The sequence below is a fragment of the Bos indicus genome, chromosome 13 (assembly GCF_029378745.1).
Source record: "Bos indicus isolate NIAB-ARS_2022 breed Sahiwal x Tharparkar chromosome 13, NIAB-ARS_B.indTharparkar_mat_pri_1.0, whole genome shotgun sequence".
Classification (NCBI taxonomy): domain Eukaryota; kingdom Metazoa; phylum Chordata; class Mammalia; order Artiodactyla; family Bovidae; genus Bos; species Bos indicus.
This window is the reverse complement of record NC_091772.1, coordinates 60,931,133-60,958,752: the sequence shown is the minus strand read 5'-3', so window position 1 is coordinate 60,958,752 and position 27,620 is coordinate 60,931,133. Positions and strand designations below refer to the sequence as shown.

At 40.2% G+C, this 27,620-nt stretch overlaps 1 protein-coding gene across 1 annotated transcript; it reads left to right on the top strand.

The window, feature by feature from the left end:
• Positions 1–1,933: 1,933 nt before the first annotated feature.
• DEFB116 (defensin beta 116) lies at positions 1,934–7,195 on the top strand (the record flags this gene model as incomplete). The annotated part of the gene is made up of 2 exons (XM_019972860.2): positions 1,934–2,039; positions 6,871–7,195. Coding segments are annotated over 2 exons (351 nt in total), but the record flags the coding sequence as incomplete, so codon positions are not given.
• Positions 7,196–27,620: the final 20,425 nt, after the last annotated feature.

The window sequence follows — 27,620 nt, the reverse complement described above, 5'->3', positions numbered from 1 at the left end:
GGTTTGTTGTGATCTACACAGTCAAAGGCTTTGGTATAATCTATAAAGCAGAAGTAGATGTTTTTTTGGTATTCTCTTGCTTTTTTGATGATCCAGCGGATGCTGGCAAGTTGATCTCTGGTTCCTCTGCCTTTTCTAAATCCAGCTTGAACACCTGGAACTTCATGGGTCACGTATCCTCTGTCTCTTTTTTTATCATTATCTTTTGCCCTTCCTCATTCTGAAGAGATTGGCTTGTCTTTTTGGAAGTCTGGGGTCTTCTGTCAGCATTCAGAAGGTGTCCTGTAGAATTTGTTCCACATGCAAGATGAATTTTGATGTAGGGGAAGGTCCTCTCTGTCTCTTGTTCCTTTGCCATTGAAAGTCCACTATTTTTAATTTTTTAAAGGAATTTCCATATTGTTTTTCACAGTGTCTAAAGCAATTTATATTCCCACTAGCAGTGAACAAGGGTTCCCTTTACTTCACATCCTAGACAGCACTTGTTTTATCTTTTTAATAATAGCCATTCTCACAGGTGTGAGGTGATATCTTATTGGAGTTTTGATTTGCATTTCCTGATCATTAGTAACTCTGAGCACCTTTTCACGTACCTGTTGGCCATTTGAAAATTTTCTTTGGGAAAATGTCTATTCAGGTCCTTTGTCCATCTAAAAAATTGGATTATTTTATTGCTATTGAATTCCTTATATGTTTTGCATATTAAATTTTATTAGATACATGGTTGGAAAATATTTCCTCACATTTCGTAGGTTGCTTTTTCATTTCTGCTCTGTCTTTAATTCAATGAAGCACAGTTATTCTTTCTATATTTTTTCCTGTGTAATAATTGCTTACAGTGGGAAGAGTACTACAATTCCATTTGCTTTTGGGAGGGTTAGTCCAGTTTCATTTGCCTTTTCATGTCAAGCTGTGGAAATCCTATCCTAGGCTTTTCAAAGAACATTTTCCCTTATTTCTAAGCTTTTGTTCAAAACACTAGACTTTATCCATTCATCTTCCACATGACATATTGGAGTAAAAAGTCAACGTGACCTCCTCTAGAAAATCCTTTCGTTCCCATTTCTCAAGGGAAGAGCGTTGAATTCCTCAAACTAAATTTGTATTGTCTAAAACAGCGATTAGTCTGTTTTTAGCAACTTGCATGTGCTTTTGCTTTATTTCTCATTTTCTGCCCTTCCACTCACAGATTCAGAATTTCAAAAGCAGATATTGTTTCTAGACTCTATGCTGTTTTAGATATGCGGTCTTGGGATCTTACAACATCTTTTCAAATTTTCTTGTCCTCATCTGTGAAGTGGAAAATGCTATCTAACTTCATAGTGTTGTAGTAAGTGTTCATGTCTATACCATGGTATTTTGTATAGAAACTGGCACATGGTAGATTCATGGTAAATATGCCTCATTATTTTTGCCTGATTTCTCTTCCTTTCTTCATCCATGTATACTTCCCGTTCAATTTTTCCTCTCTATCTTTTCTTTCTTCATTTTCCTTCCTTCTTCCATGATGCCTAGTATAGGATTGGGTATACAGTAAGTATAACTGATAGAGGGGGACATACTACTATTAATAAAATAAAGACATATGTTTAAAAAAGGAATCTTTATTTCTTAGAGTGATGTGTCAATTTTCTCATTGATTGCTTGTTTAATTGACTCATTCATTCATTTTAATTTATCTCACACAAAATGCCAGCTGGTTCTCATTTGCCTTTATTTTTTCTGACTGGAAAGGAAATCCCAATTTGACATGGGTGCTGCTGGCAAATCTTCCACATTTACACAGAGTGCTCAGCCTAGACATGGGATATGTGTTATCCTTCTGCCTGGCTAACCCCAGGTATGTCTCATCTCTTTTACTTCACTGAACACAAACCTGGCTCATTTCCAAAACTAATAAAGGGAGGGCCTTGTCCTACTGCAATGATATCTATTCAGTCCCCTGCAACACAACCCTCCATTCTCTCTGGATATATCAGTCATGAAGCCTTGTTTAATGACCATTTCCATCCTTCTGATCTTGGTTCATAAGACTCCAGGTAACTCAGACCTCTCTCAAAGGTTCTGGGGTCTTGCTTGTGCTGTTGGTTTCTTGGTAACTTCTGAGATGACTCCTACTCACATATAATAGGCACTACCTAAAGCCTTTTCTGGTCTCAGGTTTAGAATGTTACTCCCAAGATTCATCTCATGTCAAGATCACCCTGGTTTTGTTCTGCCAAAACAAATTTAAGATTGTTGTTCTTGTTGTTCCTGGGATAGTGAAGTGTCAAACAAAGCATTTCAGATAATGCTGTAATTGGGATGGAAGTTTGATTCATGGATTTAGTGTGAGAGATTAGATCCAAGTTGGGGAGCTATAGGAGGAATCAATGATAATTTGGAGTTTGGAGAGTGCATTGTAGTGGGGATAGTATGTGACCTTAGAGATAGAGGAATGTTGAAAAAATAAGTGGGGATCAGCAGGGGGTGAGCAATTCTATAAATTCTATAAGTGAATTGGGCTGGACTAATATTTTGCTGTAGGCTGGAGAAGGAATGGTGGTTTTTTGTGGTTTTATTATTATTATTAAATTTTTTTTTTTTTTTTGAGCTGGGATGAAGTTGGGTAGAACTGGGAGCTAGGGTAGAGTGAAGTTCATAGTTGAGCTATATTTTGGATTGACACTGTGAATTGGGGTTGAATGGCTTGGCCAGTGTTATGTTTGTGTTAAGTTTTTTTTGTGTGTGTGTGTGTGTGTTAAGTTTTATAACTGAACCTTAGATCAGTATTCAGAAGAGACAGGGCTGGGAGTTTTAGGTAAGTGTTTGGTTCATGTAGGTGTGTTATTCAAGCAGAGTGTATGCAGGCTTTATCTAGGAAGAGGTTGGCTTAGCCTGAATTTGGCAATGAATAAAGTTGAGTAAGACAGTCAAATTTATCACAGCAGAGCTGCATCTGTTTAAATGGGGAGGACAGATGCTGGATGGAAAATAGGCAGTAATATTTTCAAACTCTTTTTTAAAAAGTTTCTTGCTTATGATTTTTCAGGGGCACTGAAGAACAGTAGATATAACTGTAGGCAGTGAGGGGATAAATGAAATCAGGAGGCTGGAATGTCTTCAAGGCTCTCCCGTAAAACTTTGGACGGTACAGAGAGACAAAGCAGTAGTCTCAACCCAACCCTATAGAATACCAAGGCTGTCTCTCCTTTCTTGGGATTGAATTCAGAGTCAATGTGCTTAGTGTTTTCTCCTCTTCCTCTTTTCCTCCCTCTCCTTTTTCTTTCCCCCTTCTCCTTCCCTTCCCCCTATTTTTCCTGTTTCTCACTTACCTACCCCTTGTTCCCGTCCTGTTTCATCCTACCTACTTGAAATACACTTCTTCTCATGTTTGTTAAAGCTCAGTTTCCATGTTGTAATAGCAGAAACCACAGGTGGGTTTGCCCCCAAAAAAGCAACAAAAAAGGAAGGAAGGAAGACAGCCTGGAAGACAGGACTCTATGCTTCAAAAGTTGTACATAGCGTTGTTTCTTTAACTGTTTAAAACTTTCACCTGGCAGAATTAATGGGCAGGAACAGTTCTGTACAAACTTTTCTGGAATAATCAAAGTCATGTTTTCCTTTCATCACCCCCAAACATATGCATCTGAAACTGAACTTTGTGAAAGCTAGGACTCTGTTTTAAAATTCTGTATTATTGGTATTTATCTGAGTGCTTTGTACAGAGTAGATCCTGATGAATGTTTACTTAGTGAATGGACATATAAATGACTTATGTCTAAAAAATATGTATTAGTAGGAAGAACATTAGAAGATGGATGGAAGAGGGATGTTTAGGGAGCACACACGGCAGAGAAATCGTTTATCATATTGATTTTAACTCCGGATGGAGTTCTTCAGAAGAGTTAGGAACATAAGTGGTGTTTTTTAAATTTATAATATTTAACTTGCTCTTAAAATAAGTCCAGTGTAGGAAAATGAGCTGGGCAACATCTATGGGTGAATGTGAGGTCAGCAGGGTTGTGTCCCTCACTTAAGGAAGAGCCCTGAAGAGTGTTTTCTGGGAAACTCTAGGTTATTACAAAGTATGACACATCTAATTAACCTCCTTCTGCACAAACGCAGTTGAAATTTCTTGATCAGGTGCAAACTCTTCTGTTCCCATTTCTTTCATGGGGAGACTCAGGCTAGAGATCCAGAGATCAGGGACAATGCTGGCATTTAAGACCAAGTCTCTTCTGACTTCAATTTGAAGATGGAAGGATCATCAACAGTGACATTAACTTGACGTGAGTGTTATTATGCTTCAGGGCAATACAGAGTCAGAACAGCTGAAGGAGTGAGAAGCTATAATGGACTTGAGTTTGTGCAAGCTCCAGGAGAAAGTGAAGAACAGAGAAGCCTGGTGTGCTGCAGTCCATGGGGTCACAAAGAGTCAGACACAACTGAGTGACTGAACAACAAGTAGAATTCTCCTGGGGCTGCCTTGACCTGATTTTCATAGGAAACATCGGCTTGCCTGATCCTCTTGATATCTATGTCCCTATCCACTCTGGTGACTAGAAAGAGAAGATCTTGAGTGTCTTGCCTTCTATCCAATGGATTTGGGAGAAGCAGGAAGTCCTCCAGTTCAGATGTTGGACAAAAGAGGGTAGATGTAACTGGAAAGAACCCCCAAAGCACCTTTCCTCCTATAAGTAGGATGTGCCAAAAGAGAGATTTCATGATGAGTGTGAGGGCCACTGTAGGAAATACATTGGTACCATAATGCTGGAGCATGGATGAAGGGGGGCCATTTTTTATCTCCTTCCTTTGGTTAACCAGCAAGCTGGCTGACGTAGCAGCAACTGAGTGCCTTCTCTGGGTTAAAGTGCCCATTTCTGGTGCAGTTTATACATATGCCAGCACCCCAGTGCTATGGGAAATCTGCCACTGAGGCATTTTTCTTCATTCCTTCCCCTTCCATTCTCTTACATCACCTATACCTGGAAAATTTTACTTTTTCTTGTCAAAAAATTAATAAGAAACTTTTCTTTGCAGGAAATAACATCAAACTTGCTTTTCCTGATTTTTATTAATGTGGGTGGGCATTGGACCTCTGCATACATAGCACTGAATGAGTGCCTTGGTGCACAGTGAGTGCTGATAAGCTGATGTAGAAGAGGATAGGTGAATGGTTGCAAAAGTCCTTGAATGCTAAGCTATGGATTTTGAACTATCTGTTGAAAGCTGTGGAAGGCCTTCTGCCTGCAGATGTCATGCAGGAAGATGCTACCCTGTCCTAGAAATCCTATTATAAAAGAGGCAATGTAATACAGAGAAGGAAGAGCATGGTCTATCATGTAGACCAGAAATTGGAGGCTTCCCTGATGGCTCAGTGGTGAAGAATCTGCCTGCAATTCAGGAGACCCAGGTTTGATCCCTGAGTTGGGACGATCCCCTGGAGAAGGGAATGGCTACTCACTCTAGTATTCTTGCCTGGAGAATTCCATGGATAGAGGAGCCTGGCAAGCTATAGTCCATGGGGTTGTAAAGAGTTGGACATGACTGAGCGACTAACACCATGAATGTGATACAGAGAAGAAAGAGCATAGTCTATTGTGTAGACCCGAAATTGAAGTACAAGCTATGGAAATGTGGACAGAACAATGGTCTCTTTGAGCCTCAATGTCTTCATATAAATGATGGCGATAACAGAAGATTTGATGAGGGTTCAGTGAAATGTGATTTGCAAAATGCTTGATATATTGTAGATGCTGAACATATATGGTCGTGATCGTTAGTATTCTTTCTAGCAGTTCCTTTGTCCTTGGGAGATCCAACAGGTAACTAATTCTGAAAGTCACTCAGCTGGGTCTGACTCTTTGTGACCCCATGCTATACAGTCCATGGGATTCTCCAGGCAAGAACACTGAAGTGTGTAGCCATTCCCTTCTCCAGGGGCTCTTCCCAAGCCAGGGATGGAACCCAGGTCTCCCACATTGCGGGCGGATTCTTTACTGTGTGAGCCACCAGGGAAGCCCTAATACCACTTCATGACTTATATTTACAGAATGCTGACAAAGTGTCAAGAACTTTCTCAGCTGAAGAGCCTATATACACGTGCACATATCTCAATGACTAATACATAGCTATCACTATTCACAAATGGGCTTTAGCCATATGTGCAAAGTGTGTGATAGATGCTCACGTGTATCCACACGTGTACATATACATGTGTACATATATGCTCAATTTATGTGTGAATGTGGATGTGTGAGTAAAATGAATTGTGCAAGTGTGCCTCTGTGTGTGCTGCCCATGTACATACAGTATCTATTTCTGTGGGGCCAAAGTACAAAGAGAGACATGTATATATTTGCTCAAATGTTTCAGACTACAAAGGTGTGCAGCTGCTCAAATAAGTGTTCTTTGCCTCAAAGTAGGTGCTGGTTAACTCTGATGAGACCTGTATGTGAGGAATATACATCCAAATGAGCATTTGAAAACATGTCCAATACATGCTCCCAGTGGCAGTCTTGAAATCCTGGACCCTCAAGAAAAGACTTTCATATCAACCACACTACCTAATGTTTAATTCCTTCTTATTATGTGCCTGATACTTTTCTGAGCATATGATGTATGTTAATTTATTCATCATAAAATTATTAAGAAGTTGGCTCTGTTACTATGCCCATTGTGAAGATGATGCAAGCGTGAGCCAAAAAATGGAGGTAACCTTGCTCGAGGATGAAAAGCCACGATGAAAGAGTCCAGATTTGAACTGAGATGGTTTTGACTCCATATCCTATGCTCTTAATATTTGCAGGTCTTGTCTTTAAATTACGCCTCTCTACTCCTATTATTACCACTGCTGCATAGAAATTAATATGGCTGTGTTTTTCCCAGGTGGCCTGTTCAGACCCTATTATGGCAAGAGCCAAGAAGAGTCTTGGAATCCATGCCAGCTTCACCAAGGCACATGCCGAAATGCCTGCAGAAAAAATGAACTTCAATACTTAACCTGTCTAAATCACGAAAAGTGCTGCCTAAAATTTTTTGTGAAAGTGCAAAGTGCAAACAATGTGAAGCAGGAGTCTAACTCCAACCCCAGTTTGTCAGTTACAACGCTTTCAAACTATTCTCAGATTTGAATGTCACCAACTTTACCCCCTCCTGGGGTAGTTCTTCTCCCGTCTGGAACATGCTTCCCATAAAAATGCATTCCTTCTCATGCGTGTGTCTTTCATCTGTGAGCAGTCATTATTGGACAGGGGAAGGTTAGGCTGGGGGCTGGGGAGACATGTAGTGTAGGAAAGCGCACTGACCCAAGAAGCAAATAGGATGCTAGGGTAGCTCGGTAGATATTGAAGAAGGGAGGGGACCACATTTCTGGTCTTCTTTGGTACTACGAGGAAGGTTATGATTTGTTCTAGAGATTGCAAGAGGGACGATAAAAACTGGATTGAGTCTGGATGATCCAGTGAGCATGTAAGGGAGATCACTGAGTCCCCTGAGTAAACACTTTAGGAATATCCTGTTATGTCTGGTATTACATGATGTCTTCAGGAAAACCAGAATCAGGCAAATGGATGGTTAGAATTGAGTGTAGGAATCCTTTGAACAAATTAGGACAAAATTCTGTAAGTGGTATAGCAGTTGGAAAGTGGAATAAGCAAGCTTGTCCCTGGGCACTTTTCCAATTTTGAGGCTGGAGGAAAATTTCTGGTTGTGGGGCAGAGATGAAGGTAGTTGTAGCATTAGAGAGGGATTTGGGATGAACATTTTATTTGATGACTTTTAAGATCTTTCATTCTTGAGAACTGAGGAATATTGTTTTCCCACTCTAAACTTAGTCACAAATATTTGACATGCTGTGGCATTTTCCTTGTGTTTGGTATACTAATCTTCTTTGGGTGTCTCATCTCGTTTCTTTTTTCTTTTTTTTAATTGGAGCATAATTACTTCACAATATTGTGATGGTTTCTGCCAAACGTCAACATGAATGGCCATAGGTATACATGTGTCCTCCCATCCTGAACCCCCTCCCACATCCCTCCCCACCCTATCCCTTTAGGTTATCCCTGAGCACGCTTTGTTTCTTTTTTGAATCTAAACTTCTAGAACAAGTGTTCTCAACTAAATTCTCTAAGCTCCAGATTCCTAGCTTCACCTCAGCTGAGAGTAATTAGGCTTTTGTGCTTACCACATCACTGGAATGGCACTGGTTTTTCTCACCAATGCCGTTCTTGTTGAAAAACTTTAATATTTTTAAGGTTTTACTGTTTACTTTGCCTCTAGACATGCTTTCACTGCATTGCCCTTAATCCTTCCTTGAAACCCTTGTTAGCCTTAGCTTCTGATTTCTGGGTGTTCTTTTGGCCATTGTTGGAGGTTTCTTCTTCCACTCTCTGCCCCATAATATGTTGCCGTCTTGCCTACTCTCTCTCTTTTTTACCATAAACACTTTACCTGTATTTCTCATTATTAGACAAATGACAATCCCAGCCCAAACCAATGGATCAAAGTCCATATACTCACTAAATGACCATTTTATACAGCTGAATTTTTAACTTTTATGGGACCTAGAAGTCGATAGAAAAATTTAAAAATGTTTCTATTTTTGAGATTCAATGACATTTAGACATGTTTGTAAGAAGGGATAGAGGCTCAGCAGAACCAGATTTCAAGAAGGGATGCAGAAAATTTTTGGTATAAGTAGAGTGATTAAAAACAAGTTTCATTATTTGGAAGAGAGTGTTGGTCTTGGGTTTAGCATGTACTTGAAATACAATATATTTAGACTTTCTACTTTCTACAATATTTGTAGAGGGAAAATTGTTGTGGAATTCTAGGTTTAAAGCCCAGATTCCCATTTCTCTGGTTTCTACATATATTAATGAAAGAAACATGAATTTAAAGTCAGAAGGGTTTGTCCCTTGTTCCCCATCACTGCTCAGAAGCTGTGGGATCTTGGACAAGTTCTGCATTTATATGTTCAACTCAGACAACTCTGAAGTCTAGACTTATGTATTAAATTACATATTTATTTTGTTCGCTTAGATTTCTCAATCATTTCAGACTCAAAACGTCCTAAGCTGAATTCTGAATCTGTTTGCCTGGCTTTTCTTTTGTCTTTCATCTTCAGTAATTGGCATCTACAATCCCTTCTGTTGTTCAGTTCAGAAACTTGAGAGTCACTTTTGATCCCCCACAATTCATCTCAAGTCACCATGTACAAACCATTAAAATGTGTGTGAAGTAATTTTCTGTCCCTGGCTAATGGGCATGTTTCTCCTTCCTTCCTGAAAAACATTTCTAATAAATGGCAAATACATATTTTGACTTTTTGAGTCTGGTCATTCTTGTGCAACCATTTGGCATAGTTTTAAGACCCTAAGGAAAGTGGAGGAGGAGTACAGAATGTGGACTGAATTCCCACATGGCCTTCCTTGCTTTTAGATCCTCCTCCGTATCTCCCTTCTGGATCCAGAGATTCCATGGTTCCACACCTGAGCTCAGAGAGCATTTGTATTTCAGGTAGGAATTGAGTTTGACCATTTTTTTTTACCTGTCTGTTAACCCTTATTGCCTATACCTGAGAAAAATCATGTCTACTGTTTTCCAGGATTGACTCCACTCTGTGTGGTCCTTACTCAAATGATCAAGCAGAAAGTTCCATCACTGTTTTAGCTTATTTTAAACCACTGTGATATCACTTAGTATAATTCAGAATTGGTGATTAGATTACTACCTCTAATCACTGTAAGGCAAGTGCAGAGAAAAAGAGAGGGAGCTGGGCAGTCAAGCAAGAAAAGGAAATTTATTAGTGGGAAAAGAGAGGGTGACTGGCTCTTAAGAGAATCAGCGTTTTCCCTTTCTGACAGTCCTTCTTATACCCCACCAATGAAAAATTATCTGAAGGGACGGTCACGTAGCTGGAGGTCTGGAATCTGGTGGTCTTGCAGCTTTGAAAGATAGGCGCCAGTGAGATAACAGGATGCCATTTGGGCAATTTGGTCAGTTTCACAGATCACTGTGATTTATTCTTTGTTTGCAAGATCGACATAATGAGCCATATTATCAATGAGACCCCATGTGGGCCCTATCAATCATCAATTTTCCTGCTTTATTCTAGGGGAAAGATGTTCCAAAATATGTAAGACAAAAATGTGGAAACTTTCCATTTTGGCCAGAAAGTAGTCACGATATTATGGGAAGAAGAGACTTACAAAAGGAAATAAAAATTTGAAACTCTCTCCTTTACAGATATGTCTATGAGAGATTGAAAAATATAATTTATGAATTCTAAAGGGAAAAAAAAAACCTTTTCAGATACACATTGCTCAAACTCCCCTCACCAAAAAACCCCCCATTTGTATTGTTGACTTAAAAATAAGTCCATCACCAAAGTTTCTATATTCCTCCAGATTTTCTACAAAGATTTCAGAAACTATGAAGTTGCTTCAATATAAGATTAAGCCCTCAAAGCATTCTTACTATAATTTCTTAGTGTTTATAAGAATACACGCTAGAAATAATAGGAAATAGATGTTATTCCACTTAGATTAAATACATCAGAGACTTTTCACCAGATTCACTCTGTTTTAGGGAAACTGACTCTTTTGCTATTCAAAGCATAATAGATCAAAAGACAGAACTCTTTACAAAGTATGTCTAGGATTACCAATTATTAGGAATTGACTGTATTTTAAACAAGACTGAATCTAAAAGAAGGCATTGAGTGGATGCAACAAGCCTGTATGTTAACATGTAAAGTAATCTCTAATTCATAGATAAAAGGATTTGTTCCTTTCAAAGATGAAAAAAAGCAAAAACATTTTGGAGCATTACACATGCATTTTAAGCTTTTTTTAAATTTATTTTTTAATTAGAGAAAATTTGCTTTACAATGTTGTGTTGGTTTCTGCCCTACAGCAATGTGAATCAGTCATAATTATACATATACCCTCTCCCTCTTGAGCCTTCCTCCCCTTACCCTATCCTACCCCTCTAGGTCATCACAGAGCCCCAGGCTGGGCTCCCTGTGTTACATAACAACTTCTCACCAGCTACTTTTACACAAGATAATGTCTGTATGTCGATGCTCCTTCCCCCACTGTCTACAAGTCCATTCTCTACATCTGTGTCTCCATTTAAAATTATATTATAATTTATAAATGAATAAAATTATATTCATAAAGGCACCATTATATCAAATAATTGTTAAGAAAAGTCCAAAGTTTGGAAATAAGTAGGGCTTCCCTGGTAGCTCAGCTGGTAAAGAATCCACCTGCTATGCAGGAGACCTTGGTTTGATTCCTGGGTCAGGAAAATCCCCTGGAGAAGGGAAAGGCTACCCACTCCAGTAATCTGGCCTGGAGAATTCCATGGACATTATGGATGTAAAGGACATTATGGCTGAATAAGACATTATGGGTGTCCTTTCAATCGTGAGCTGGACATGATTTTGTAGATTCTCCTGGGACTATAATTTTATAAGGGTGTGTATCTTTGAACCATTTCCCAATGACTAGGTTGTATCAAAACTTGGGTAAAGGTTAAGTTGAAAAAAAAAACTAGTATCACTGCAAAAATTCTTCTTTCAGAGTCATGCAAACCATTCCCATGCATAACAATGCAAAGAGACAAGATGCAATTAGATGCCCTTGATTTTTGTTTGACGGGAGAGTTAATACTGAATGTTATACTTTATTACCCTTTAGGATATTAAACAGATGAAATCACTGCAGATGGTGACTGCAGCCATGAAAATAAAAGACGTTTACTCCTTGGAAGAAAAGTTATGACCAACCTAGATAGCATATTGAAAAGAAGAGACATTACTTTGCCAACAAAGGTCCGTCTAGTCAAGACTATGGTTTTTCCTGTGGTCATGTATGGATGTGAGAGTTGGACTGTGAAGAAGGCTGAGTGCCAAAGAATTGATGCTTTTGAACTGTGGTGTTGGAGAAGACCCTTGAGAGTCCCTTGGATTGCAAGCAGATCCAACCAGTCCATTCTGAACTGTCCATTCTGAAGGAGATCAGCCCTGGGATTTCTTTGGAAGGAATGATGTTAAAGCTGAAACTCCAGTACTTTGGCAACCTCATGCCAAGAGTTGACTCACTGGAAAAGACTCTGATGCTGGGAGGGATTGGGGGCAGGAGGAGAAGGGGATGATGGAGGATGAGATGGCTGGATGGCATCACTGACTCGATGGACGTGAGTCTGAGTGAACTCCGGGAGTTGGTGATGAACAGGGAGGCCTGGTGTGCTGCGATTCATGGGGTTGCAAAGAGTCGGACATGACTGAGCGATTGAACTGAACTGAACTGAGACCAATTTGCAAATTTATTTTTAAATTTCTTTCATCACTGATCCTCTAAACCAATCTTAATATCTTAGTGGTTTGTTCATTATTTATGAGTTGAATGAAATAATTTACATTTGTTCATTTTATTCTTACATGTATCAGGTTTTTAACTTTGCAAGTTTTCTATATAGTTTATTCTTTATCACAATAAATATATATATATGATGAAAGTATGAAATATATAAAATTTGTATTTGTGGTTTGGTGATATTTTGTAAGAGTAATACTGAATGTCTTAGTATGAAAAATTATGCAAATTAAGCTGATTTTAGATTAATAATATTTTTTTCTGTAGAGTTATGAAATTATAAAGAAAAGTTTAATTTTGCCCTGAATCTATCAAGCTACAGGTCAATAACTGACAAGGTATTAGATCTTAAATCAAGGTGCACCCAATAGTTAAATTTATCAACCTTTTTTTCCCATAATGAGGTCAAAAGACATTAACCAATATTTTCTGAATATTTAAATTTGTATTATTTGTAGCTCCAGCTTTCCCAAGTTCAGTTCAGTTCAGTTGCTCAGTCGTGTCTGACTCTTTGTGATCCCATGGACTGCAGCACGCCAGGCCTCCCTGTCCATCACCAACTCCTGGAGTTTACTCAAAATCATGTCCATTGAGTCCGTGATACCATCCAACCATCTCATCCTCTGTCTTCTCCTTCTCCTCCCACCTTCAACCTTTCCCAGCATCAGGGTCTTTTCCAGTGAATTGGTTCTTTGCATCAGGTGGACAAAGTATTGGAGTTTCAGCTTCAGCACCAGTCCTTCCAATGAATAGTCAGGACTGATTTCCTTTAGGATGGACTGATTGGATCTCCTTGCAGTCCAAGGGACTCTCAAGAGTCTTCTCCAACACCACAGTTCAAAAGCATCAATTCTTTGGCTCTCAGTTTCTTTATAGTCCAACTCTCGCATCCATAAATGACTACTAGAAAAACCATAGCTTTGACCAGATGGACCTTTGTTGGTAAAGTAATATCTCTGCTTTTTAATATGCTGTCTAGGTTGGTCATAGTTTTTCTTTCAAGAAGCAAGTGTCTTTGAATTTCATGGCTGCAGTCACCATCTGCAGTGATTTTGGAGCCCCCCAAAATAAAGTCTGACACTCTTTCCATTGTTTCCCCACCTATTTGCCATGAAGTGATGGGACCAGATGCCATGATCTTCATTTTCTGAATGTTGAGTTTTAAGCCAAACTTTTATCTTCTCTTTCACTTTCATCAAGAGGCGCTTTAGTTCTTCTTCACTTTCTGCCACAAGGGTGGTGTCATCTGTATATCTGAGGTTAATGATATTTCTCCCGGCAATCTTGATTCCAGCTTGTGCTTCATCCAGCCCAGCATTTCGCATGATGTACTCTGCATATAAGTTAAATAAGCAGGGTGACAACATACAGCCTTGAAGTACTCGTTTCCCAATTTGGAACCAGTCTGTTGTTCCATGTCCAGTTCTAACTGTTGTTTCTTGACCTGCATACAGATTTATCAAGAGGCAGGTCAGGTGGTCTGGTATTCCTGTCTCTTTAAGAATTTTACACAGTTTGTTGTGATCCAAACAGTCAAAGGCTTTGGTGTAGTCAATAAAGCAGAAGTAGATGTTTCTCTGGAACTCTTGCACTTTTTATGATCCAATGGATGTTAGCAATTTGATCTCTGGTTCCTCTACCTTTTCTAAATCCAGCTTTAACATCTGGATGTTCACGGTTCATGAACTCTGAAGCCTGTCTTGGAGAATTTTAAACATTACTTTGCTAGCGTGTGAAATAAGTGCAATTGTGTGGTAGTTTGAACATTTTTTGGCATTGCCTTTCTTTGGGATTTGAATGAAAACTGACCTTTTCCAGTCCTGTGGCCTCTGCTGAGTTTTCCAGATTTGCTGGCATATTGACTGCAGCACTTTCACAGCATCATCTTTTAGGATTTGAAATAGCTCAACTGGAATTCCATCACCTTCACTAGCTTTGTTTGTAGTGGTGTTTCCTAAGGCCCATTTGACTTCGCATTCCAGGATGTCTGGCTCTAGGTGAGTGATCACACAATCGTGGTTATCTGGGTCATGAAGATATTTTTTGTATAGTTCTTCTGTGTATTTTTGCCACCTCTTCTTTATATCTTCTATTTCTGTTAGGTCCATACCATTTCTGTCCTTATTGTGCTCATCTTTGCACGAAATATTCCCTTGGTATCTCTAATTTTCTTGTAGAGATCTCTAGTCTTTCCCATTCTGTTGTTTTCCTCTATTTCTTTGCAATGATCTCTGAGGAAGACTTTCTTTTTTTAAAATTTTATTTTATTTAACTTTACAATATTGTATTGGTTTTGCCATATATCAAAATGAATCTGCCACAGGTATACATGTGTTCCCCATCCTGAAGACTTTCTTATCTGTCCTTGCTATTCTTTGGAACTCTGCATTCAAATGGGTATTTGTTTCCTTTTCTCTTTTGCCTTTAGCTTCTCTTCTTTTCTCAGCTATTTGTAAGGCCTCCTCAGACAACCAGCTTTCCTTTTTGCATTTCTTTTTTTGGGGGATGGTCCCAAAAGGTCTGGAAACAGTTGGTATTCAGTAAATATTTGAAAATAACTAGGAAATTTCAGCTTTACTTTCATCACTTGCAAGTTTAAATTTTTTATTTTTTGTACTAAATTTTTAAACTAGGGGCATATTTTTCTTTGTGTGTGTGTACGGCGAGTGGGGGGTGGTGGTAGGAATATAATTGCATCTTCCTAAGTATGACCAAATTTTACAGCTCCAATCATTGGCTAGTCTCTTTTTCCTCTACCAATTTTCCACCTATGTCAATCATATATAAAAATTCCTTGTATAAACAGTTTATTTCTGGGCTTCCTATTTTGTTCTATTGGTTATCTCTGTATCAACATTGGTTATATATCCATTGGTTATGTTTATCTCTGTATTAACATTTCTCTGTCTTGATGACTGTAGTGATATAAATAGCTCTAACATCAAGAACCTCAGATATGCAGATGACACCACCCTTATGGCAGAAAGTGAAGAAGAACTAAAGAGCCTCTTGATGAAAGTGAAAGAAGAGAGTGAAAAAGTAGGCTTAAAGCTAAACATTCAGAAAACTAAGATCATGGCATTTGGTCCCATCACTTCATGGCAAATAGATGGGGAAACAGTGGAAACAGTGACACGCTTTGTTTTGGGGGGGCTCCAAAATCACTGCAGATGGTGATTGCAGCCATGAAATTCAAAGATGCTTACTCCCTGGAAGGAAAGTTATGACCAACCTAGACAGCATATTAAAAAGCAGAGAGATTACTTTGTCAACAAAAAATCCATCTAGTCAAGGCTATGGTTTTTCCAGTGATCATGTATGGATGTGAAAGTTGGATTATAAAGAAAGCTGAGCATGGAAGAATTGATGCTTTTGAACTGTGGTGTTGGAGAAGACTCTTGAGAGTCCCTTGGACTGCAAGGAGATCCAATCAGTCCATCCTAAAGGAAATCAGTCCTGGGTGTTCATTGGAAGGAGTGGTGTTGAAGCTGGAACTCCAATACTTTGGCCACCTGATGCAAAGAGCTGGCTCATTTGAAAAGCCCCTGATGCTAGGAAAGATTGAGGGCAGGAGGATAATGGGACAACAGAGGATGAGATGGCTGGATGGCATCACCGACTCAATGAACATGGGTTTGAGTAGACTCTGGCAGTTGGTGATGGACAGGGAGGCCTGGTGTGCTGCGGTTCATGGGGTTGCAAAGAGTCAGACACGACTGAGCAACTGAACTGAACCGAACTGAACGTATGGTAGGTTAAGTCACCATCCTGATTATTTTTCTTCAGAAGTTTCTTAGCAATTTTTGACCTTTTAGCCTCTGTATAGTTTTTTATTCTTTTTTCTCTCGATTTTGTGAAAATTTGTTGAAATTTTGATTGACATTATGTAAAATGCATAGACGAATTTGGGAAACAATAATACCTTTCAAAGTTATGTCAACATTTATAACCATGGACTATTTCTCCTATTCGGAGAAGGCAGTGGCACCCCACTCCAGTACTCTTGCCTGGAAAATCCCATGGATGGAGGAGCCTGGTAGGCTGCAGTCCATGGGGTCTCTGAGAGTTGGACACGACTCAGTGACTTCACTTTCACTTTTCACTTTCATGCATTGGAGAAGAAAATGGCAACCCACTCCAGTGTTCTTGTCTGGAGAATCTCAGGGACGGGGGAGCCTGGAGGGCTGCCATCTACGGGGTTGCACAGAGTCGGACACGACTGAAGTGACTTAGCAGCAGTAGCAGCAGCATTTCTCCTATTATTTATGGTCTTTCAGTGACTCTCAGTGGAAACCCAACTTAAGACTTAGCTTCCAAGTTTGATCCTGCAATTCTGTTCCCAGATGTATATCTGAGAAAACCAAAAAATCCATGCACCCCCAATGTTCATAGCAGCATTATTTACAATAGCCAAGATATGGGAGGAACCTAAATATCCATCAATAGATGAATGGATAAAGAAGATGTAGTATATATCATGGAACATTAGCCATAAAAAGAATGAAATAATGCCATTTGCAGTAACATAGATGGGCCTAGAAATTATCAGATTAAGTGAAATAAGGTAGAGAAAGAAAAATATATGATACAACTCATATGTGAAATTTATTTTATGTGAACTTATCTGTTGTATGTGAACTTATTTACAAAACAGAAACACAGACAGACATAGAAAACAAACTTACGGTTACCAAAGGGGGTAGCAGGTGTGGGGTGGGGAGGAGGACTAAATTAAGAGTTTGGGATTAACATACACACACTACTATATATAAAATAAGTAAACAAGGACCTACGGTATAGCACAGGGAATTACACTTAATATCTTGCAATAATCTACAATAGAAAAAATTTGAAAAAGAATGTATATGGCTGAATATGTGTATGCGTAATTGAATCACTTTGCTGTACACTTAAAACTGACACAAAATTGAATAGTCATTGGAAGGACTGATGCTGAAGCTGAAACTCTAATACTTGGGCCACCTGATGCGAAGAACTCACTCATCGGAAAAGACCGTGATGCTGGGAAAGATTGAAGGCAGGAGGAGAAGGGGATGACAGAGGATGAGATGGTTGGATGGCATCACCAGCTCAATGGACATGAGTTAGAGCAAACTCCGGGAGTTGGTGATGGACAGGGAAGCCTGGCGTGCTGCAGCCCATGAGGTCGCAAAAAGTTGCACACAACTGAGGGACTGAACTGAACTGAACCAGAAAAAAAAAAAAAATAAGCTTACCAAGCTTAACACAAGGGTTTGCAGTAACTAACATCTGTGGCATCAATATGTCTCCAGTCAATAATGTGTTAATAAAGAGAAAAATGGTAGGACCTTTCATGGTCAAACCTGGAAGTGTTGATACCACTGATTATATTTGCATTGCCGAGAAACTAAAGTTTTACTGAAAATTTTTTGACTTTCTGAGAATTAGAACAACCAATGGTCCCCCTCTTTGAGCAGGAGGCAGGGTTTTACAGGCTGTACCTTTAAAGTTAGACAGAGTCTAGCTCCCTAACTTCAGATTTGGCCAGGAAGAATACTGGACAAGGTAAAGACTCCTAAAGTGTGGATCCAGGGGCCATACAGAACAATGATGAAAAGCTCTCTCCTCTGAGAATTTGTGCTTCATAAGAAAAACATCCCCACATTCACAGTAGAGGCCTTGACCATGCCTGAGCTATTTGGATTCAGAATTTGCATTGCCATGGACCAGTGACTGCTGTGTGTCTTCTAAGCTTCCTTTTCTTGAATTGGAGTTTTTGCTGCAGTTGTCTTGTCTCTGCTTTATCATTTTAAATTGAGTGTGTGGATCAGGGTAAGGAGCAGAGAACTTGTCTTTGGTTTATAGGTTACAGGACTAAGAGGAAGTAATTGCACAGAAGTGGACTAAGAAGTAATTGTGAAGGCTGATTACCTAGAAATCCTGTTTTTTTTCAGCTGGAGACAGTGAGTGGTGAAGACCCTGGCTTGTCCTCTCTGGGGAGGGAGAGGACATGTTTAATTCATGGCAGGAAAGACTTAAAGATGGCACTGCCACAAAATGGGAAGAATGAAGATACCCGAGTCATCACTTGGTATCACCATCCTAAGTTTTCCAGGGCTCTCAGATGACCAGCAAGGGAGTGTGATGTGAGAAAGAAACTAGCTTTTGTTTTCTTGAACCAACAAGATTTGTGGGGATTATTTATCACAGTAACTAGTATTAATCATCCTAATCCATGTAAATTAAATAGCCAGTGGAGGAGATTCTAAGCATCCCAATCAAAGGCAGAGACACTGTCCCTCATCATCTGGTCCATTCCAGATGGCTGGTGTTCCATTTCCATTTAGAGGTGTATTCTGGTGAATGTGGTGAAGGTGAAAGTGTTAGTCACTCAGTTGTGTCCGATTCTTTGTGATCCCATGAACTGTAGCCTGCCAGGCTCCCTTGTCCATGGGATTCTCTATGCAAGAATACTGGAGCGGGTTGCCAATTCCTTCTCCAGGGGATCTTCCTGACCCACGGATCGAACCTGGGTCTCCCACATTGCAGGCAGATTCTTTACCAGCTAAGCCACCAGGGAAACCCCAATGAATGTGGTAGATCACTTTTAATTTACATTTTCTTGTAGGAGTTGCCTATTTGATGGGAGGATGCACAGGGGCAGGCTAGTGGATTTTACTGGGAAATAATGGGGTTATTGGGGAGCAACCCATGGTTTCTCTTGCTAGAAAAATTTCCCCTTTTCACGCCATTTTTCCTTTCTTCACCAAATTTTCAACATTTTCTACAGTCTTCATATTTGTTCAGCTAGTTTTCAGTCTCTAATGCCTTGAAATAGAGGGAAAACCATGTTGACTCAAACTTATCAATGAGAGTATAAAGAGTAACTGTGGGCAATAAATATAATATGTATGTAAGATATCTAACCCCAAGTCTGGTATATATATAACTATTTCTTTGTATCTCCTACACATACTTCCTTGCACATTTTAACACTTGCGAAATTTGGATGCTTTGTGCAATCAATGTTAAAGATGCATTGTACCATCAATTTAAGAGGACCCTGTTAATCACTACACATTGAAATAAGTTGTAAGTTTCATGCTTAATCAAATTGATAGGTACCACCAGCACTGTGGTATTTTAATATGCATTGAAATTGTATTGTCAACCTCAAATTTGTTAAAGAGGTCAAAGTCACTCATAAAAGTTCTAAACAGAAGGTTGGGGACATGATCTTATGCATGATGCCAAGGGCTAGAAGCTTCTTAGTATTTTAATGAACTATTATATACTTTCAAAATGACATGAGGAAATTTAGGAATGAGATTGTTCTGAAAGATTTAATTTTCTTTATAGACACACAGAAAATAAGATGCACTGGAACTAAGCCAATGGATAACTGAGTAAAAATATGCAGTGTATTAAATTTCGTTGCATTATTTTTGGCATTTAACTGAACCAAGGGAAACGGACCCACTTTTATATGCCTCCTGTGGTTTTCCTGACCCCATCTACTTCTTAGGACTTTGGTCGCTTGCTCATAGGACAGCCCTGCCATCACTTCAGCGCCTACATCTGCCACCTGGAATGAGGCTTGGCTGCCGCATGATGCCGGTATCATGCCAATGTGATGGGAACACAGCAGCGTCAGCACATGAGCCTGACGTGAGCAAGTTTGTGGAGTCTCTGACTGCTTTCACTGTTTCTGGAGAAGTGATACATCTTGGGCAATCAGAACTGGTTTCTAGGGGCTGCTAGGGGGGCAGGTGCTATCTGATGCAGCTTGGAAAAGCAGAGGAGTAACTGTCCATGAGGACAACTTTTAGCAATAAAGGCCTTGCTACAGGAAGAGACCAGCAGATATGCTCCTCTCTTCTCGTCCCCTCTCCCACCCCAACTACCAATATACTGTCCTGATGACCAAACAATTGATTAGTTTTTTTCTTGAAGCTGTGGACAGCTTGGTAATGTACCTCCTTGAATCCATTTCTGTTCTGGGTTAACATCCCAAATGAAGTGTTAGAGTGCTTTCCAGGGCAGTGGTTCTCCAACCTGTTAAAACACAGTCTGCTGGGCCCACCTTGAGAGTTCCTGATTAGTAAATCTGGGATAGAGCCCAGGAATTTGTGTTTATAACAAGTTCCTAGGTAATGCTGATACTACTGGTTCATCAACCACACTTTGAGAACCAGTGTTCTTTGGAGTCCAAAGTAAGACAGCTGATATCAGGAGTAGTCCTAGAAAGCAGAGGTTTGGATGTTATTTAGAGTTGGATTTTCCACCTTTTAGAAAGGAATGGGGATCTTATTATTAATGATAAGCAGAGTGGTACTACCCTGGCACATAATGGTACCACTATTACTAAAACTTCCACCTGTTTACATGGAATGAAATACAAATGAACAATAAAACATTGCAAGATCAAGTGGCTGCCATACTAGATTAGCATGGGGACAGTAACTAGAAGGATTAGAAAGATAATTAGAAGGATTATGGTGCAGGGTTGCTGACTGAAATAATAGTTTTGAAAAAAAATGCCATAGGCTTAAGGCAACTAATGGTCAAACTAAGCCATGTTCTAAAAACCAGATTTAAAGGACACTCCCTTCTGTTGTCACAGACACTGCACTGACATTCAGGCTTAGGATCTGACTATAAAGGTAGCAGAGTTGCAAAGGAGACTAAATGCATGAACTCCGTGGGACTCATGTCAAAGCCAGGGCTCTGATAGGGAAAGCATTGAATTCTCTGATCTGGCATGAAACACTTGGAGGGGTGAGCTGAGAATCCTAAAGCCCCAAGTTCTTCTAAAACTATTCCAGTCAGCAGAAGCAGATGATGGTGGGGTCTTGCTCCCAAATCTTAAAGGCCTGTATGAAATCATCTATTTTAAAGGCTCCAAACAGCCTCCCCACCTGCCACTGACACTTATGACACACTGAATCTCCTGGACCACAGAGGGCAAGTGACAGGCAGCTTGCCCAGGAGCTGGGACTTGCTGTGGAGCCTTCTCCTGTTTGGGACCCAACTCAAAGCTAGCAACTTTTTAGGTCACTTGGTAAGTAGGCCACAGAAACACACCAAAATAAGGAACATTTGCCTCCAACTTCTACAGAGATCCGCTAAAGCATGTACCTCTTTTGTGGTTATAGGAGGGGCCAGATGCAACAACTTATCCTTCACCTTAGAAGGGATATTTTGACATGCCCCCATATCCCTAGTCTCCTAGAAATTACTCTTTTTCATTTTTAGAGAATTTTGCTGAGGACAGTATTCCTGTAGCAGTATGAGCTCTGGGCAGTTCTGTTGGCTAGGTTTATCATTGGCAGAGACTGCAGGAGTCCTCAGTAGTAAAACATTTAGGTGTGGGTGGTTTTTGTTTTTATTTTTTTGGTGGTGAGGGCTGCTTTCTTCCTTGATGACAAAGGCTTCTGGGGTCCTTCTTCTCTCCTTTTCCTCTGGAGACAGGTTGCTACTAAAAGACTTTTTTTCTGCTAAACTTTGCTAGGCTGGGGGATATGGTGGTGCAAGAAACTACCTGCACTTTTCTATGATGATATCCTTTGTTTTTAGTCTCCACTGAGTTGTAGCTGCTTCATTGTACTCTGGAGCTCTCCCAGAGCTGTTTTTGTTAGGGGATGAATACTATTACTATGATCGCTTAGTCTGCCATCTTACTGTATTACTCTCTGACTTTTATTTTTTTATCTTTCATATTTCCCTCCCTTTTCTTTTCTCTCTCCTTCAACTTCCCCCCATCTTTTTTCTTTTCTTTTATCTTGATGGTTTGTATAGTGCTGTATATGAAGTAAGTGCTGTTGATTAATGTGATAAACTCTTTACAGGAATATAAAGAAATACGTATTTTTAGAGTCTTTTTTAAACCCTTATAATTATTTACTTTATTGTTTTGTTGTTTGATTTATTTTCTCATTCATTCCAGTTTGCCTTACACAAAACACAAATTGGCTCTAATTTTACTTTGTCTCTTACTGGGAAGGAAGTCTCGCCTTATCATGGGTGCTGGCAAAGTTTCTAGGCTCACACAGAGTGTCCAGATAAAATGTCATACACATTATCTTTCTGCCTCAGTGACTTCAGGCATGTCCCATCCTCCTCAGTTAACTGCCCACAGCCTTGGCCTACTTTTGAAACTAATAAAGCAGGACACTTCCCTGCTACAAAAATCTCTATTCTATCCACTGTGTGTACCTTTTATTCTCTGAGAACTTGTCAGTTATGAAGACTTATTTAATGACCATTGTCATCCTTCTGATCCTGGTTCATAAGACTTCAGGTAACACGAGCTACTCTCAAAGGTTCTGGGGTCTTGTATATGGTTTGTAATTTTGGTGACCTAGTGTCAGACAGCTTAGGGTGTTAAGTCCAAGTTCATGTAATACCAGAGACAATACCAGTCTTACTGGCTTTGTACTGCTATGTTTAACTCAAGGATTTTGTGCTCCTGGGTGGTATAATGGTGGAGAAAATTGGGCATGGAGTATATTAAGATAGCATTGTCATTGAGATGAGCGTTTGGGATGTGGGTTAGGTGTGAGGAATTGAGTCCAAGGTGAGAAATTATAAGATCAATCAAGAGGTTACTTTGGAGATTGGAAAGTAGATTGTGTTGCACAGAGGATAGGACCTTTTGGTTGGAGTGATGGTAGAAAAATAAATAATGATTAATTGGAAGTGAGGGATTGTATCTGATGCAATGCACATGAACTTGGGCAAACTCCAGGAGATGGTGAGGGACAGGGAGGCCTGGTGTGCTGCAGTCCATGGGATCACAAAGAGTTGGACATGACTGGGTGACTGAACAACAACAATTAAGCTGGGCTGATGGTTTGAGATAGGTTGGGTTGGAAATTATATTTGTGATTTAATGGATCTTTCAGTGAAGTTGGGTGAAGCTGGGAGTAGACGGTGTTTCTATGTGGGCTGATTGTTGAGTTGAAGCTAGATATTGGTGTTGGTAGACGTATTAAGTGTTGCGTTTGTTGAGTTGGTCAATGTTGTGTTTGTCTTCAGAATGGGGTTAAGGATAAATATAGAGCTGGGGTTTGGAGTTAGTTTTTTTTTTTTTTTTACCAGTGTTTGTTTCAAGGAGGATAAATGTAAGGTTGATATGGATAGAGTTTGCATTAGTCTGGGGTATGGGCTGGGTGGATTTGATGGAGACTCCATGAGTTGATTACAGCTGGGCTGTTACTAAAATATCAGTCATTGAGCTCTGGATTAAATGTATTCAATGTTACTTTGCTGCTGCTGCTGCTAAGTCGCTTCAGTCGTGTCCAACTCTGTGCGACTCCATAGACGGCAGCCCACCAGTCTCCCCCGTCCCTGGGATTCTCCAGGCAAGAACACTGGAGTGGGTTGCCATTTCCTTCTCCAATGCATGAAAGTAAAAAGTGAAAGTGAAGTTTCTCAATCGTGTCCAACTCTTAGCAACCCCATGGACTGCAGCCTACCAGGCTCCTCCGTCCATGGGATTTTCCAGGCAAGAGTACTGGAGTGGCGTGCCATTGCCTTCTCCACAATGTTACTTTACCATTCAAAATCTTCCCTGACTGTGAGTCTCATTAACCATAAATAGACGTCTAGGTAGGAGAAGGCAGTGCAAGTAAATAAAACCAGGAATCTCTGATGTTTCCAGATTCCTTCAAGCCTCAACATGTCAAGTAGCCCCTCCCTTCACACACACACACACACACACACACACACCAGTTTACAACAAAAACATAGGAGAAGCTTTAACTATTCTAAGACTGTTGGAATAGTTAGACAACCAAGATTGTTACCTATTTCTTGGGCTTGAGCTCAGAATGACTATGTTTAGACTTTTCCTTCCCCTCTTGCTACATCTCCTACTCCAACATTTCTTCTTTACCACCCCTTTCTTTTTCTCTCCATCCTCCAACTCCCTATTCCTTGATATATTTTACCTTTTTCCTTGAGGTATACTTGTTCCTGTGCTTAGTACATTGAAATAGTAATGGCCATTGCACGTGGGTTTACAAATAAAAGGAAGGCAGAGCTTTATTCATCAAGAATTATAAAGAATTATTTCCTTAATGGTTAATATGAAATTGAAAGTCATCCAGTCATGTCAGACTCTTTGCAACCCCACGGACCCATGGAATTCTCTAGGCCAGAATACTGGAGTGGATAGCCTTTCCCTTCTCCAGGGGATCTTCCCAACCCAGGGATCGAACCCAGTCTCCTGCATTCCAGGCAGATTCTTTACCAGCTGAGCCACAATGGAAGCCCAAGAACACTGGAGTGGGTAGCCTATTTCTCCAGGGGATCTTCGCAACCCAGGAATTGAACCTGGGCCTCCTGCATTGCAGGCAGATTCTTTACCAACTGTGCTATCAGGGAAGCCCAATGATTAATATATCCATCTGGAATAATTCATCCCTAGGAACTATTTTAAACAATCTACTTCAATAAGAAAATTGAAACCTACTTGATCTACTTGGAACCCAAGTGAATGAATGAGTGAGTGAAAGTTGCTCAGTGATGCCCAACTCTTTGCGACCGAGGGACCAGGCTCCTCTGTCCATGGAATTTTTCAGACAAGAATACTGGAGTAGGTTGTCATTTCTCCAGGGGATCTTCCCGATCTAGGGATCGAACCCGCACCACTTGTGTCTCCTGCATTGGCAGGCAGGTTCTTTACTATTAATGCTGATGCCCTGTAAATGTCAATTAGGTCCAACTGGTCCAATGTATTGTTTAATGCTTGTGTTTCCATATTAATTTCCTATCTTAATGATCTGTCCATTGTTGTGAGTGGGGTGAAAACAACACTCAAACACCCAGACTCACATACTTACTATGAGAAAAAAAAAAAAAAAGAAAAAATTATAAAAACAGGAATCAAAAAAAAAAAAAAGAGCTCCATTCTAAACACAGCCTGTCCCCAACTCCTTAACTAGCCCTTCCTCATAAGTCCATTGTCTGTCTGTGAGTCTTGTTCTGTTTTGTAAGTTCATTTGTATTTATTTTTTTAAATTCCATGTATAAATAAACAAGGACCTTGACTAGTTTTATTCACATATGAAATAAATTAGGGTGTGACTAAACAGTCAGATTGTTTATTACTCAGAACAAGTCTTAAAGGTGCTATTATTATCTAAATAGTGGATAATTGTGGTTTGATTTCAATAAGGAAACCCCCTTGTTTCTTGGTTACATTATTTGTATGTAATAAGTTGGGAGATGACTCGAGGTAATTATTGATATTATAAGGATTACAAAGCACATATACATGAATATATGTGTATCGATCCATTATTGACCTAGTTTTGTGATATATATATATATATATCCATAATTAACAAATATAAATACAACTGAAAAAAAGACCTATTATATAACACATGGTTCTCCATTCAATGTTAAGTGGCAGCTTGGATGGTTGTGAGGTTTGAAGGAGAATGGATACACATATATATATGGCCAAGTCCCTTCACTGTTCACATGAAACTATTACAACATTGTTAATTGGCTATACCCTAGTATAAAATAAAAAGTTCAAAAAAGAAAAAAGAATGGAGCAATCAAGCCAAAACAAAGCCCTAAGTGTAAATGAATACTAAAAACTAGACTTGCAAAAATACAAAATCCAAAAACATGGGAAAAAATGCAATATGACTAAAGAGTACTGTAAAAAAATAATTTTATTTAAAAATAAAATGCTTTTTAAAGAAAGGAATAATAAAGGGAGAACTACATTAGAACAATATGAGAAAGAAAAATATATATATATATATTTATATATAGAGAGAGTGGTAGTGAGAATATCTTCCTAAGTCCTCCCTTGAAGTCTCCACGCAGTGAGCACCAGCCAGTCTGCCTAGTCAGGAAGCCTTCCAATATTTCTAGGAAGGTCTCTGGGCCTGCTGTGAACACTGTGGAGTCAGCTCCTACTCAGATCTGGCCTTACTCCAGCTTGTTCTTACTTCCAGTGCCCACAATTGCCCTTAAAGTCCACGATCTTAAGCTAATGAAGTGTTAGTTGCTCATTCGTGTCCAACCCTTTGCAATCCCATGGACTGTAGCCCGCCAAGCTCCTCTGTCTATGGGATTCTCCAGGCAAGAATACTAGAGTGGGTTGCCATGCCCTTCTCCAGGGTACCTTCCTGACCCAGGGATCGAACCCAGGTCTCCTGCATGGCAGGCAGATTCTTTACCATCTGACCCCACTGGGAAGCCCTTTTTTTTTAAAGCTAATGGTGGATGGGGGATTTAATCCACTGCACCTGCTGCTGCAGGAGTGAATTCCCTTCCTCTTCTTCGGTCACACAGCCCCTGGTGCTCTGCTTTGGTTCTGGTCCTGTCTCTGCTTTTAGGCCGCCATCTGATGTCTGTTCCCTGCCCAGACAAGAGGGTTCACTCATTTGGGCTGGAGAGAGGGAGGGATACGACTGTCACATGGGGATGTATAGGGGAGTGCCCGCAGAGGCAGAGTCCTGCAAAATGTTGCTACAGTCTGAGGCAGGCCACGCACTCTCCCAGAGGTATTGGCTTTGGGTCGTGGGTCCCTAGGAAGAACCAAGCTGCATAGGCTCCTGGAAAGGTGTGGGCAGTAACATGTGCCTTCTCATGGCTTGGTGGCAGCTGCTACCTCCGGGTCAGGGCCACAGTGGCAGCCTTTCGTTTGCTGCCTCAGGCACTCTACCTGGCTTTGGCAGTGGCCTGTCTGCTTGCATTCTCTGGGAATAGAAACTGTAGTTGCATCTATTTACACTTCTGGCACTCCTGCTACTTTGGCACTGGCTTTGAACAGGAGTGTCTACTTCTGGTGTTGGCAGTCCATAGCCATTGCTCATCCCACCTCTGGGATTCACAAAGGCAGCTTCCTGCAATTTGTGAGTGCAGGGAGCTAGAGGGTCCCCGTGGCAATCATCTCTTGCCTCTCTGGGAGGCCCATACTTTTGCTTGGACTCCTTCCACTGTGTCATACTAGCCCCCTCAGAGTATCTTCATGACAGTCAACCTTGGTCCTCTCCCTGGGATCTGACCCCTGAAGCACAAGCCTCAGCACCCAGCCCCCACTCACCATGGTGAACACGCAAGCTGCTTCCTGGCTGGGAAGTGCTGTTTGGCAGCTATCTCTGTGGTGAATTCTCTCTGTTTTGCCTTCCAGGCACCTGTTGCGGTATTCTCCTTTGAGGTTTTGAAGGGTTCTCCCCCATCCCCACTGATGAGGGAGTTTCTGAGTGTGTGGATACTTTTCCTCCTTCATGACTACCTCCTGGG